The sequence below is a fragment of the Lepisosteus oculatus genome, chromosome 6, assembly GCF_040954835.1.
Source record: "Lepisosteus oculatus isolate fLepOcu1 chromosome 6, fLepOcu1.hap2, whole genome shotgun sequence".
Lineage (NCBI taxonomy): Eukaryota > Metazoa > Chordata > Actinopteri > Semionotiformes > Lepisosteidae > Lepisosteus > Lepisosteus oculatus.
The window spans coordinates 31,490,447-31,505,553 of NC_090701.1; the positions used below are offsets into that span (position 1 = coordinate 31,490,447).

General features: G+C 36.1%; 1 protein-coding gene across 4 annotated transcripts in view; it reads right to left on the reverse strand.

Moving 5' to 3' along the window:
- Positions 1–15,107, reverse strand: part of agap3 (ArfGAP with GTPase domain, ankyrin repeat and PH domain 3) — a 274,086-nt gene that overhangs the window by 116,395 nt on the left and 142,584 nt on the right. For all 4 annotated transcript variants that reach the window (XM_006634186.3, XM_015354212.2, XM_015354211.2 and 1 more), the window contains exon 2: positions 4,103–4,161. In XM_006634186.3, coding sequence (XP_006634249.1) covers positions 4,103–4,161 — 59 coding nt within the window. The remainder of the gene's footprint in view (positions 1–4,102; positions 4,162–15,107) is intronic.

The following is a 15,107-nucleotide window of genomic DNA, read 5'->3' on the forward strand; positions in this document are numbered from 1 at the left end:
GTTCCGTCAATAATGGCAAACCATCTGGGTCCTGAAGCAGCAAATCATCATATTCCCACCACCATGCTTGATGGTCAGGATGAGACTGTGTTGGAAGGCAGTGCTTGCTTTTTGCTCACAAAAGGTTTCTTATTGTGTTCAGAAAGCTCAACATTTGACTCCTCTGTCCAGAGAAGGTTTTTCCAGTAGTCTTGGGGATCATCCAGGTGTGTTTGGTGAACGTGAGCAAGGCAGCAATGTCCCTTTTAGAGGGCAATGGGTTTTCCATGGTTACTCTCTCTTGAAAACAACTGCTGTTCAGTCTTTTACTAACAGTCAATGCATGTAAAATTACATTAGCCACAGCAAGAAAAGCCTGCAGACCCTTAGATGTTACTTTGGGGTTCTTTGTCACTTTTTGGATGAATTTCTGGGTTGCTCTTGGAGAGTTCTTGGCAGGACAACCAGTCCTGGGTAGAGTCACTATATTCGTGACTATTTACCATTTGTAGATGGTAATATCTGTATCTGTTCATGTGTGCCCAAAATCTGTAGAATGCAATTTGCAACCCTTTCAAAAACTGATGAGTCTATTCATAATCAACAATGTTTGCAATCTCTTTTGGTAATGGTATGACATGTTTCCCCTGACCTGTATGGTGAAGACCAAATTCAAAGTTTCTGAGCCTCATACAGGACATATAGTATACAGTAGGCTGCCCATGCTCAGTCCTTACTATCCAATTATTTAACCACCTGATTCTAATTACCCTCTTTAACTGTGCTAATAATAATAAGTGTCTTTTTTTCATATTCTTATACCATTTCATCTAAAAAACATTGATAATGGCAAATATAAACTATTTTAATTATTTAAGAAATAAGCAGTTTCTACTAAACAAGGGTATAATGCTAATAACATGTAATTCCCATAATTATATTGGGGGTCAGGGGTGGCACTGTGGCGAAGTGGTTAGCGTTGCTTTCTCGCAGTTTGGGAAAATGTGTATGTTTGTGTCTATGTGTGCCCTGCAATGGACTGGCATCCTTGTCCAAGGTGTACCCTGACTTGCGCCTGTTTCTTGCCAGGATAGCTTTGACTTTCTCAAAACCCTGTATTGGACAAAGAAGTTAGAAAATGGAAAATTGATGGGTCCTTTGGGTACACAAACTCTTTTCAGCAGTGAGAGAAAAATAATATCTAACAATAAATCATAAATATACAGTATATAATCTATAACTGCAGGGAGAAAAGACCCAAAACTATTGCTAACACCTTTCTTTTATTAATAGGAAAATGTATGTATTTCTTGCTGCTGTTGTTGTTTGAGGGATTTATTACTGTGACTTTCTGTCTGGAAACCCCATAGGGTGTTTACAAAGAAAAGTATTTTTTTCAATGATTCCAAGCTAGGGAGACTCTTTGACAAACTTTACCTGCTCTTTAGTTTTACTAACTCTATACAACAAGCCTGTAGTAATCATGATTTGCATTCTTAGACAAAATGCTTCTTCTGGCAATAATAATAATAATAATAATAATAATAATAGCTTACACTTATTCAGCGCTTTTCTGGACACTCCACTCAAAGCACTTTATAGGTAATGAGGACCACCACCAATGTGCAGCATCCACCTGGATGATGCGACGGCAGCCATACAGTAGTTTGCCAGAACTCTCAGCACACATCAGCTATCAGTGGGGAGGAGAGCAGAGTAATGAAGCCAATTCATAGATGGGGATTATTAGGAGGCCAAGATTGGTAAGGTCCACTGGGAAATTTGGCCAGGTTATACCCCTACTCTTTTCGAGAAACGCCCTAGGATTTTTAACGACCACAGAGAGTGAGGACCTCAGTTTTATGTCTCATCCGTAGGACGGCGCCTGTTTACAGCACAGTGTCCCCGTCACCATACTGGGGCATTAGGACCCACATGGACCGCAGGGTGAGCGCCCCCTGCTGGCCCCACTAACACCTCTTCCAGCAGCAACCTTACTTTTTCCAGGAGGTCTCTCTTAAGTAGTAAATAATTAAATAGTGCTCATCTGTATCAGTATAAACTGTATCACTAAAATACTTCTCCATCCTGTTTTAAAATTCAAAAGCATCGTGAAGTTTATTTAGACTACGTATTTGCTTTTGTGTGATGCCATTTTCTTCTCCTGTATACTTACTTATGGTAAAATAGCTTTATACTTTTAACTTTTTACTTCAAAAAGCTTCTTTCAATAGTGGTTAACTATAATATACAGTACATGTATAAGATTCTAGGAACATCACAAAACACAAAATAGGGGAAACAAATATGAATTGTAGTCGAGTAACTTGTGGATTAGATACAATACACCTTTAACCTAAAACTGCAGTTACCTGTGTACTGTATGTCAGTAACTCCTGTGGTACACTAAAGTTTTTTTTTTTTTTATTCATGCTTAAAGTGCTGCAAAGACAGAAGAAAACACCTTCAAAGACTTTGTCCAAGTTTAGATAGTGCTGATGTACAGTAGTTTCTTTTTTCTCTTTTAGTTTTAATTACCAACTACTGTATATAGAAGCCCTGTGGCTAACTAATTATCATGTAAAATATTACCTGACCTGTTTCTTTGCACCATCCAAAAATGCAGTGTTTATTTTGAAATTGGTTGGAGGGAATGCCATACTACAGAATATCATCAAGGTTGTACAGCTTACCTTATTAGTGTTGCAAAGCATTTTCCTTTTATTTATGGTTGTGGTATTCTGGGTTAAATCTAAACCTACTAGATGCATTTAATGCATCATTTTGTACAACTTCAAAGCGCAGACATGGGTATGGACTGAACTCCCAGAGATCCCAGAAGGGCCCACAGAAATCTCATCTAAACAAATTAGTCCAGGTGCAAATGTTTTGACATTTTTCTTCAGAAGTTGATTTTTTTACCTCCTCCTTGAATCATTTTTGCATTATAAGCAGCTATTGTTATTCAGGTACAACTTACTATAAAGTAATATTTCATTTCTATTACTAAAATACGAGCCAGTGCCAGATGTTTTGAACAGACCTTACGCTGAGAAAATAGACCTGGAGTGGAATTATTTGGAAGAAAATGCTAATTACAGCAAGATTAATCAAAGCCTTAAGGCTCTGCTGTCGTTAAAATGTATATTTCTGGATTAGCCGGAATACCACTTGCTGTTTCTTTCATGGATTACTTCCAGTATATATCACTATTTTATCCCAAAACTGTCATTCATTGTCAGAGTCCTACTGCAAGTCATTAAGCATTGCCACACCAACTGGGTTGATTAAAATGACCCATTTCCTGCCAGATGATTTTCTTGCAAAGTTTTCATATTGGCTTTGTTCTGAAATGGAGACCATTAACAGGATTTACAGAAAACTACAAGCTTAAATGCCTAAGACTAAAAAAACACACACTGGACCAATTTAAAAAATGCTTCAGATCATACATCCAATTAAATAGCCGAAATATACAAAAAACGGATCCATTGCTTGGCTACTCACAATGTGCCACAATAAGAGATTAAACTTATTTACTATATACTATAAATTCAATTATATCTGACACTAAAATTAAAAGCACCTAGTTTCAAAACCACTTCTGATGGCCGCTTTCTTGAACGCCTGACAAAAAAAAGGTTTTCTTAATGAAAATTCAGAGGTTAACAGAAATAATTCAAGACTGGATGGAAAGATGTAAAATAAAGTTAGACCTCTCTGGAAAAGGGTCTGAAGGACAAAGGTAGATGTTTAAAAATGTGAGGGATTCTCAATATTTCTGTGACTAATTCTCAATATTTATTTGATTAACTGTTTTGCATTTACTTACACAAAACTACAAAAAACACAGATAACTGATAGCGGGACAACAGTAAGGTGGTCTATTTATAGTACTTAATTGTACTGTATATTCTGTTACCAGGTTGGAGAAAATATTGCACTCATGCACAGGTTTTAACATTTTCTTTGCTGAAAAGAAAAAACATAAAAACTACATATTTCCTTCTTAAAAACCATGTCCCCATGCAAAATGATTTTATTATCATAACACACTGCAGACATTCTCAAAAAAGGTGGCACTGATATTTCAGAACTGATGGATCAGAGAGTCTTTACTTACCACTTTAAGCTCCGGTACTGATCGGCTCAAAGTCCATTCCTGACTGTTCACAAAGGAGTCTGTAAGAGGATAAGTAACAGTTGTCAGTGGCAGGTGAGATGCCATCAAATGTCTTCACAATAGTCCTTACTACTTCACACAGCATTTCTCACACAAAAGAAAGCAAAACAAAATAATCACTCCACACATTGGCCTACATAAAAATACACAATGGATTTGGAAACGATTTGTCTTTTCAGACAAAGATTGGCACATATTGAATGCAGGTTGCCTGCTAGAGTAAAGAAAGCTTACACTGGGCCCCATTCTGTGTAACAAAATGCCATTGAATGAGGACAGGTATTCACAGGACAGGAAAACGGTCATTTAAAAGGTCAAATTTGTATCATTCGCTGTTGTTTCTGCATTTCGTCACTGGCTCTTAAGCAAACAAAGTGGAATGCTTAAACATGTAGATAGTAATATGATCTAGTCAGTCTCTAGGATGAGTGCAAGCAGTGAACTGTAAAAGAGTCATCACCAGCTTAAATGCATTATTTCATTAGTAAAGTTCCATAAGTGACCTAATCTGGCTGCTAAATTCCACCAGGGGTTCCTCCCCTCCTTGGAAGTATAAAACTTCCTAGCGCTGTCCCAAAGGATTTCCTAAATCCAAGGCAATATACTTCAAAACCAGAGCATATCAAATACTTGAGCTCCAATGGGTCTCCAAAAAAACTCCCTTGCATCCATCTGGTATGTTTTCAATTCATCACGTTTTATTTTTAACATTTGGAAGGTTTAAGTGAGATCTTTAAAATCCACTGTAGTATTAGAGTTAGGAAGGATTTTCAGTGCATTGAATCAAAGGTTGAGGCTCACCCAAACACCCAAAACCTAAAAAAATCTACATTATTACAATAATATAATTTAAAAAGCCATTTGTTATAGAACATCAGTATAAAAGACAAGATGAATTCAGGTTTACTGTAGATAGGCTCTGGAAACTGTCCACGCTGAAGGAACTGATCCTTTTTAGTCTTGAGCAAAGAAGTTTATGAGGGCACAAAATCCACAAAAAGGATTTGACAGTCAACCCAGCACATTTATTTTCATAACTAACAGTAAAACATGAACCAGAAGGAACTAAAAATAGGAGGCATTTTTTACCCAAAGAGTTGTAGGAGTGTGTAGCAAGCTACCCATCAGCAATTTTGTAGCTGATATTCTGGATTCTTTCAAATCTCATCAAAAAGACAGCACCTCCCCTGGACAAGCACATCACCATACTAAAAGCACTGGTTTAGAAACACTGATTCAGAAAGAAGATCACAAATGGTGTTAACCTACACTTTTTTTAGAAGCAGATGATTTTGCCTTAAAATTCTCCCACTCCAGTACTAGCCAGACCCACCCTTGCTTAACTTATGAGGTCCGACAAGCTCAGGCAACAAGGCAGTAACTGCTGTCACTCTGGTATTACACATGATTTTCAACTCATTATAAACAGAGTTCAGTCTAAAAATACTGTAACCTGATCACCTATATTACAGTCCATAAGCTACTGTACTAAAGAATACAATATCATAATAGTATTTCATGGTATTTACCTTAATTTGAACAAACAAAGTAATGTTCTGAAAAGACAATTTGAAAATTGAACATTTTAATCATAGAAAAACCTCCATCATGTCTGAGATCTCAGCTCTGGCACACACCACAAAAAAAAAAAATCTCAAAATCTCCATTCACCTCTGATACTATCTACTGCAGGGCATAAAACACAGGCACTTTGTCTCTATCATAAACAACCCTCTATCATCATCAAAAAGACTAAAACAACAGAAAGTCTGCATTTATAAACAACACTTATCGTACAGATCTACTAAATTGCTATGGAAATGTATATGTACTATACCTTGCATGCTGTTTTGAAATAAAGAGTATGCATTTCAATATAGAAAGTATTGATTTATTTATAATTTCTTAAAACAAAAGCACAACAAATACACAGATATATAAATTAGGTTTTGTAAAGATCTTTTCCCTGACCTGACAAACCAGCAGGAAAGCAGTTAGGCAGATAAAGCCCATAGCCACCTTCTTGTAGGAAGCATAGTTTTAAATAGCATTCTAAAATCTTTGTTGAATATTCATCATTTTGTTTTGTCAGTTTTTCCAAGTAATGTTTTGGGTAGAAGGACAGATAAAAAATGGTGGTCTTGCCAGTAGCAATAAGGTGAAGTTTTCCTTCTGATGAGGAGCTTGTTATTTTTAGACAGGCATTAATTTATGTAAGGGACATTTATTGCAGTTCTTCCTGTTCAACTCCTGAGTTACTCATCTTGTCACACCTCTCTAAGCATGTCCAGACCTGAGAGAAACACACAGCTCCTCAATTACTAGGCTTTTAAAGACGCCACCTTAAACAAGCCTTGCGGGGGATGGTGTCATTCACCCAGTCTATGAATTGCAGAAATCCAAAATGTATATTCACAAACTACACTGTATGACTCAATATCTTAAGACATAACAGAGTCACCATTGTAGCTACTTATTTTAAGTAAAAGACCAGTTAAGCAACATTCCACTTACTACCATTCTGCTGTAGAGACAGTCTAAGTAATATTATTTATCTTCAATATGTGCTTATCTTAGGGCTTTAATTTCCTGGATCATTATGACTGCTTAAGTATTGATACTGCATTACCAGGTTGTCAAATAAGAACAAGTCCCTGGATTATCAAAATGAGAGATTTTTAAAACAAGTTGATTTACTGTACAGGCTCTCATAGAGAAAACTGGGTATGTACAATATTAGATGCTGTGACCAGTTGCATCTCAAGCGAAATTTCTCATTAGTTTTCTTTTTAAGTGAAAGTGTGTTGCACAGAGCAGCTTCCAAGTTGGGGGAAATACATGTTTTGCCTAATATTTAAGGAAATTCATGGAACCAGGCACTAGTAATATATTTTTTCAATGAAAAAGTACTTTCATACATGTACTGTACAACTAGATGTCTTGTCATTTATGTGCAATGTCATAGTTAAAAAAGAACCCAACAGGAATCTCTTATTAAGGATAACACATACACTACACATGTACAGTTTGTGTATCACAATTCACTATGCTTTATTACCCTTATGTGTTAACCAACTGAAGACACATTGGACTGCATTTCTCCTAGACTAGGGTTGGCTAACCTTTGTCTATAATATATACAGTATGTGTATTTATACATATATGACATTGTATATAAAGCAGCAGTAAAAGTTCACTGCCAAACTATGGTTAAATACTGTATTTTATTACTAAACTGTAGTAAAAAAATCATTTCTATGAGCTATAGACTAGGTTAAATATCTTACAGTTCATTTACTTAGAAAGGTAAATGTGGAGCACGCCAGTACAACCATGCATACATAGATATGCCAAAAGACACTTAATCCTGGCAAGGACTGCAGCAACTCGAAGCACATCCTGAAAACAAAGGGTGCAAGGCAAGTCCACACCCAGGGTAATCCATTCCACCCACACTCATGCACTAGTCACAGACAGTAGCCAGTGTCTTAAGCATGTGGGCGGAAATGTGTTCACCCACAGAGGAACAGGGAGAACATGCAAGCTCCACATAAAGGAGACACCAGTTCTGGCCCTAGAGCTGTGAGGCGGGAGAAATAACCTTCATACCAGCATAATGGCCCATATACTTATAATATATATAATATAGGAACAGGTAACAGGTTTATTCCATGCTGAAAAGAAAAAGAAAACAATGTTTCGGCCATAAAACCTTCTTCAGGCGGTTGTTCAGTGGATCTATACAGTATATAATACTGTATATACTAAAGCATACAAAAAATTATATTCATAGAACAATTTTAAACTACTATAAAACTGAAACATATGCAATGTGGAGGTCGGAAGTAGTGGACTGTGCTCAAAATAAAGTTGCTATTTTAAACTTTGGAAAGGAAACAAGACAGCAGTTCCTTATTACAGTGCAGACCCTTCATATTTTAGTACACAGATGGCAAAATAAAACAGATGCAGAACAACACAGCCCAGTGTTCATATTTCTGAAGCCAGTACACAGAGAAAAGACCCAAAAATAGAGGAGTGAACTGTCAATACAAATCACTAGTTCTCTGTGGAAAATGAGCACTACACAAACAGGGGTCCCCCATCAAAGTTACCCCTCAGGCTACGGAACGTTTTAAACGCAGTCTGGAACACTCAAATCTTTACTGACAAAAGATGAATTCATTAAAGTGGCATTTTAGCAGGAGCAAAGGAGCACAGGAAAGCTGAGTTGTCTGGACAGTGCCAAGTGTAAAAAGCAACTCACAGAAAAGACCCTGCGTTCATGTGTACTGAAGGAACTACACCAATATAATGGAAAATTATTTTGCATTAGTGGATTCTTTTTTTAATAAATAAAGCACAAATAAGTAGAAAACTGATTGATAGACATGTTCTTTACAGTTTTATTAATTGGCTGCATTGGCAGAATGCCCCTAGGTCAGTTTTGGACCTGCAATACAGACAGTGAATTGAGGGGGTGTTATGCGACTTTTATTGAATTTGATTTGATGAAAATTTGATCAAAGGAGAATTATTGGAGGTCCCAAAGCACATATTCAAGAAAAAGTGCACAAGAACCTAAAGACATTTAATGTTACCAATTAAGCTGTGTTATACTCTAACTCTGCTGCAATACCATGCATACAGTATATTCCACTCAGATTAAAAGTAAGAATTGTTCTAGTTCCAGTCTGCATGCCTTCCCCCAGTCTACCATGATATTAGAGCTACAGTACAAACTGAAAATGAGGATTCTCCAATCTCACAGTCCAGCCAGAGCCTCTTCACAACTTGAACCCACTTTTTCTCCACTGAGGAGGTCAGGAAGACAGAGAAATATCAAACTGGTTTTACCATTAACTTTCTCAGTAGGAATTAATGTAGAAAAAGTAGATGGCAAAATCCAAGACAGCTGTCCCTCCTCAGCCACTGTGAATATAAATAATACTTGTTTTTGCTTCCATGCAATTTTCCAGCCCATATAAGCAACTCAGTATAGCTGGGATTTCTACTTTCTACTAGGCAGCACTGAAGAACCCCAGACCAATCAAAAACCACAGGAAATCATAAGGGGGAAAAATCATGTTCAAATTTCTATCATATGTTTCTTGCAGTAGTAATATGAAGAGGAATCCATTGAAGTCTAGGGAAAGCACTGTCACGGTCTGGCTGTTTGATCACATACTATGGTTCTGTCACAGCGCAGAGTTTTTAACCAAGATTTGGTAAAGGGCTCCACTGAACTGATTTTGAAATGTTATTGGATTTTTGAAACATTTTTTAAAAAGAACTCTCAGTTCAATTTCAAACCACTGTCAAGCACAGTGTTTTTACCGAGGAAAACTTTAAATATCCTCTTTGATGTATTTTAAAACGCTAAGTACTTCTATGTCCTACAGGTAAGATCCGCCACCAATTATGTCAACCAAGTAAAAGTTCAAGCTTGAATTTAACAGTGGCAGTGGAAACTATTTTAATAAGTTGGGTGGAGACTGGAAAACTCCTAGATAAGCCTCAGTTATATTCATCTGCATTGCTATTAGGGGAGGAATACTCCAAGGCTACATTTAGCTACTGCAAAACCTGATGGCACAGTCGGATGTTTTTTTCTTAAGAACTTGTTTAATTAGACCTTATTCTGGAAGATCCAATTCCCTGTGTTTTTTTCTACATTATGTTTTGTTATAATGGTTAACTATAATATACAGAAGAAGTGAAAGATCTGTGGCAACACTGAAAATTAGAACAGGCTCCACCTGCCTGTAGAAAACAGGCTTGGGCTGTTCATATTATGTTCCATTTTGATGCTTGTTACAGTCCTATAAAGATCACCACAAGCTTAATTCTATCAGAGGTCAAGGGCAAGCACACTTTCATCAGCTATCTAAAATGTAGAACGGAAACAAGTTGTGTGTACGTGCTGCATAGGGCGGCAGAAGAGGCAGGGGAGAGTATAAGACAGCAGAAAGATAAACAAGAAGAAAAGATGCATTTAATGTAAAACTAACAAATAGCTCTAGGAACTATTTCACAGCAGATCTTTCCATCAAAAAGCCACAGGCTGCTGTGAAGATGAAAATAAATAGTGGAGAAAACACAAGAGATTTCAAGAAGATGGCCCATGGAAAAAAAAGTAGAATCACTTGGCCTATCTTTAATAAGCTTGCTGATTTTAGAAAGCCATATTCCAGTCTTAGTTTTGAATATGATCATTGTGGTACTTAATGTTAACAATATGGTTCATGAAAGATAGCGATTTACTGGGGTAAAAAATTCAGTCAAATATAAAGCTGAATAGGGACATAATAGCATAAGAAAAGCCCAAAATCCATGGATTAATACATAGTAATTTTGTTTAAGATGTACTGAAAAGTAATAATAAAGGATGACAGTCAAGACCTGTTTGGACTCTATGATAATCCCTAATGTCTGCTATTGTGAGAGACATCAGCTACACTTTTGTCAGTACAGAGCTGAAACGTATCTTATATTATTCAGTACGAGTGCTATTCAACGGCAGACCCAGTTACTACCAGAAATTTATATTTTAATAATTCTTAAAATAAAGATAGTTTTTATAAACAGGGACAATGCAATGTAAAAAGGAAAGTATTGTATTTAATATGATATAATGGTTTGCTTTGTTTATGTGTCATGTCATGTTTATGGGTTTTAGTGGAAAAGCATGACATAGTGGACTGAAATAGGTTTAAGCATCAGGTTTTCCATTACAGATATTTGATAGAGAGCTTATAGGATATGTACAAATGCAACAAAAGATTCAGTTACAATAGAATACTGAACCAAAATTGCCGATTCTTATAACTTTATAGTTTCTTGTGAAAAGTCAAGCATTCTGTCAAGCTAGACTAATTCAGTACCCACTGCAGTGTCCATTGACATTTTAAATATTTACATAACTGAGCATAGTCATCTTTAATTATCTTCCCATCACATATTCCTGCAAGGGTGCTACAAAGAAGTGAGATTAAACAAGATATAATTGAGTGTTTTAGCATGCAGTCTCACACAAGGTTCTTTATTCTTTTATCTCAGAGAAAGAATTTACTGACAAAGGTCTTCGGGCAAAGTACAATAAGCACACAGTCTGTTAAAGATCTTCACCTATTTCTTCAAGTGGGCAGAAAGACAAGGCAAAGCCTTCACAGAACAAATACGTTTTTATATGATATAACCAAGCCAAGCAAAGGAAACAGACTCATGGCCCTTAGGTATCTAAACTTCACCCTACCATCAAAAACTACCCAAAGGTTAAACAGCCACTACAACTTTTTTTTTGTTTTTTCAACAGCATGTAATTTACAATCTCAGAGACAAGCAAGGGGAAGTTATGGGGGTTAAAATTTAAAAAAGGAATGCTTGCCTTTAGGATCCCTTACATGCACAGCCAAAATGAATCTGTGCTAGACAACTCAATACAAAATCCCTGAAAGAACATTAAAGAAGAAAATTAGTCCCTGCAGAATTCTGCAAAAGAAACATTTAATTTATTATTGCTAAATCCAAGTACTGATATTTATGAACTATGGAATAATCCATTAAAAATAAAAGGAACATCCTTGGATAATATGATTAACATCTTTTATACATCTACGATAACTTAATTAAAAGGCTACTGCAGATTTCAGGAGGAACAAAGAGATGAGCACTGAGGGCTGTAACCAGGCTTCAAAGTTGGCAGTAACTGATTTTTAAGGCCATATCAGAATTAAGCAACATTAAAGGACAGTCTGAATGAAACTGGAAACTTCAAAGCTACATTTTAAACAGACCTTACAGGCTTACTATAGTATTTTTATGTAGCTGTACTATACTATTTTAGCAGGTACGTATGTATTAATCTGTGGGCTTTCTTTTTCTGCCATTCCAAAATGAAACACAATGAGCATAAAGTCATGTCATGAATTTTATTTCCACTGCAATGTTTGTTTTGGGACTCTCAACAAAAGGTGATTGTTACATATGGATACATGTTGCAAATTAATATTAAGAGACAAGAAAGAAAAACAGTAAAACAGAAATAAATCTTTGTTTAAAAACACACTTAAGACTTAAAAAGAAGTTAAATTTCAATTAACAACAACATGAGATGTTACTCCTTCGTAAAATTTCCATTACATTTAAAAAAACTCACCTATAGTACTGGCACACAACCAGTAGCCATAACTGTGTACTCTAGCTTGAGCCATGTGCTAATCCTGTGTTGTTGTAGTGATATGGTGCAACACTGTTTCTATGTCTGTATTAGATATTTACTCATCGGCATAATAAGAACTGACATGTTCCAAAGATTCGGTTATTGGGCAATAAGGCAGATTTAATAGATTGGTAGAACAGAATGACTCATATGTATGGCCATACAGCAAAAATAAACAGTAAAAGCCTAATTTAATAGGATCAGATTTTACAGCATTTCAGTAAATGTTCTGTGTTCTTTGATAGTCAATGGGATTCTATAAACCTTCTAAATAACTAAATATCATAGATGTATATTTCATTTTTGAAATACCTTGCATATTTTATGTAGTAAATCCAAATAATGGTGGGAATAGTGCATGCATTGCTATATGAATTTGGACAGATGATCATTTGCAATGTTTTGCGCCACACATTTTCAATTTACAAAACTAATTCTAAAAATCATTACATTTTAGAGCATCTTTCACCTCAAAGTGCTTTAATTTTCAGGCTACCTACTTCAGCCACCACTGAAGTGCAGCACCTATTCGAGTGATACACAGAAGACATGCAATCAGCCCCACTACACAGCAGATTACATAGAGAAGTGAGAAATTACTTCAACTGGATTTGGGGGGAATTTTAGGAAAGCCAGAATGCCCCAACCCAGTGTGGCATTTAACCAAGACACTAGACCATTTAACACTCCATTTCTTTAAAAATAAAGAGAAGTACTGAAGTAACAGATTCTAATCTAGATACAGATAGATAATACAGTAATAACTAAAACAGAATGCAAGGAAAAATTTGTAGGAAGTTTTAATACGGCTTTCCTGACTTTCAATGCAACGCGGTGCATCCATCAAATAAGCAAGTCAGATTGTTCACTACAGCTAGGCAATTACAGAGAACTCTATCCCAGCACAGCATCCCTCAGTGGAGTGATGCAACAACTAACAATCTGAATAATTTATAGAGTTAAAGCACTATATTGTTCAGCTGTTGGAGTGAATCAAAGCTGGACTATGTATTGAAAAAGTAGCTATTTTTCATTTTGTGTGAAGGCACGAGAAACCAGCTCTAAGCTTAAGCTCAAGCTGTAAAGCACATTTTGATGGTACTGTGGCTCACCCAGCTCTCCCTCTAGACCGTTCAAAAAGAAAATCGCTCGCCTCTAGAACAGAGGTAGAAGAGCAGGGAAAACATAAAAGGCCTGGTTATCCATCTTCAGAGCCCTTTTAAAATGAAGATAATTATTTTCACTGTATTGCAATCAATGCTTTCCTAGACATGATCAATATTGCTGGCTAATGCAAAAACCTTGATATACTTTGACCAGCTGTTATGCAAATTGATCAAAATCAATGCACATCAATACCTGTCTATCTCTATCAAAATACCACGATGCATTTTCAGATCTAGAGCTGATGACTACTTCTGATGAAATTCAAGTATGTGAACCTTCCACACGTGAGTTTCTTATTCCTACTTGAGTAAGATTTTTTAATAACGGGAGTTATTAAGGAAGAGTCTTACACCTCAGCCACAATCTATCGTTTGCATCCAAATATTAATCACCAACTGCTACACAAAAAACAATAACGCTTGACGTTATTGGACCAGGGACGCAGATTTAAACTCATGAATGGATCAGGAAAAGGTTTTGTACTTACCACTGGATATTTAGTCATTTTTGTCTGCAAAATGTTTGAAACAATAACACTTGGATCATTATGTTAGATACTATAGTAAAACAAAGTTACTTATCTACTAAAGTTATAACTTTATGAATAACTTATTTACAATAAGAGAGGAAGACAAAATACCCATCTTTGCATGCCATCAGATGACAAATTCATCTCTTCTCTGTGCTAGATTTCTGACTTCAATATCCACCAAACTATCACTATTTATTATATAACGGTGCTTGTTCATACAGTATGTCGAAAAAGCCAGTAATCCAAGAACTTCAGCTAAAACAACTTCTGTACATTGCTTTCATGTTTACAGATAGCTTATTTTACCAGATTCTATAGTGTATACTGTACAATAAAAGGGTAACTCGTGCTTTATGTCCATTTTAAAAAATTGTAGCCACTAGGAAAATTAATATCTGTTCTATCTGTACATCCCATCAGAGCGTCAAGACATTGATCATTTAAGTATTGTTTACATCTGGATTGGGGTACACCACTGACATGACTGGAGCTTATACTTTCTAAAGCCTGGCTCCTGGCATACTTAATTCTGAAGTTCACATTTGAAAATCAGGATGGGTTACAGGAACAATATAAGTCATTCAACTAAACTTCTAAAGCAATGGGGCAAGTATCAACAGGTGCTGAAACACCTTCAACACAAAACTCAACTGTTTTGTTAGAAGCTCATCAGTTCAATCATGGAGTGGGGCATGCCCACATTCCACAGCCCTGACAGACCAGGCTGCCATAAAGAAACACTGGGCCTTGCAGAGCGATGACGTTATAAAAACAAAGGAAAAAACATCACTAAAGCACTGCTCTTCAGACTATTTAGATAATATCATATTAAGAGCTGTGATACACTCAGTATTTAGGGTGTGATTTAAAAACCCTGGTAACTGTCTGCTGTGTATAAATTAGTCATAAAAAATAACAGCCTTTTCACTTACTGCAAGTTATTTCAGTGTTTTCACATTGGATTGTATCTTGCCTAAACAGCACAAAAAGCAAACAAAAAAAACCTCCTGGCATTAATAAATCTT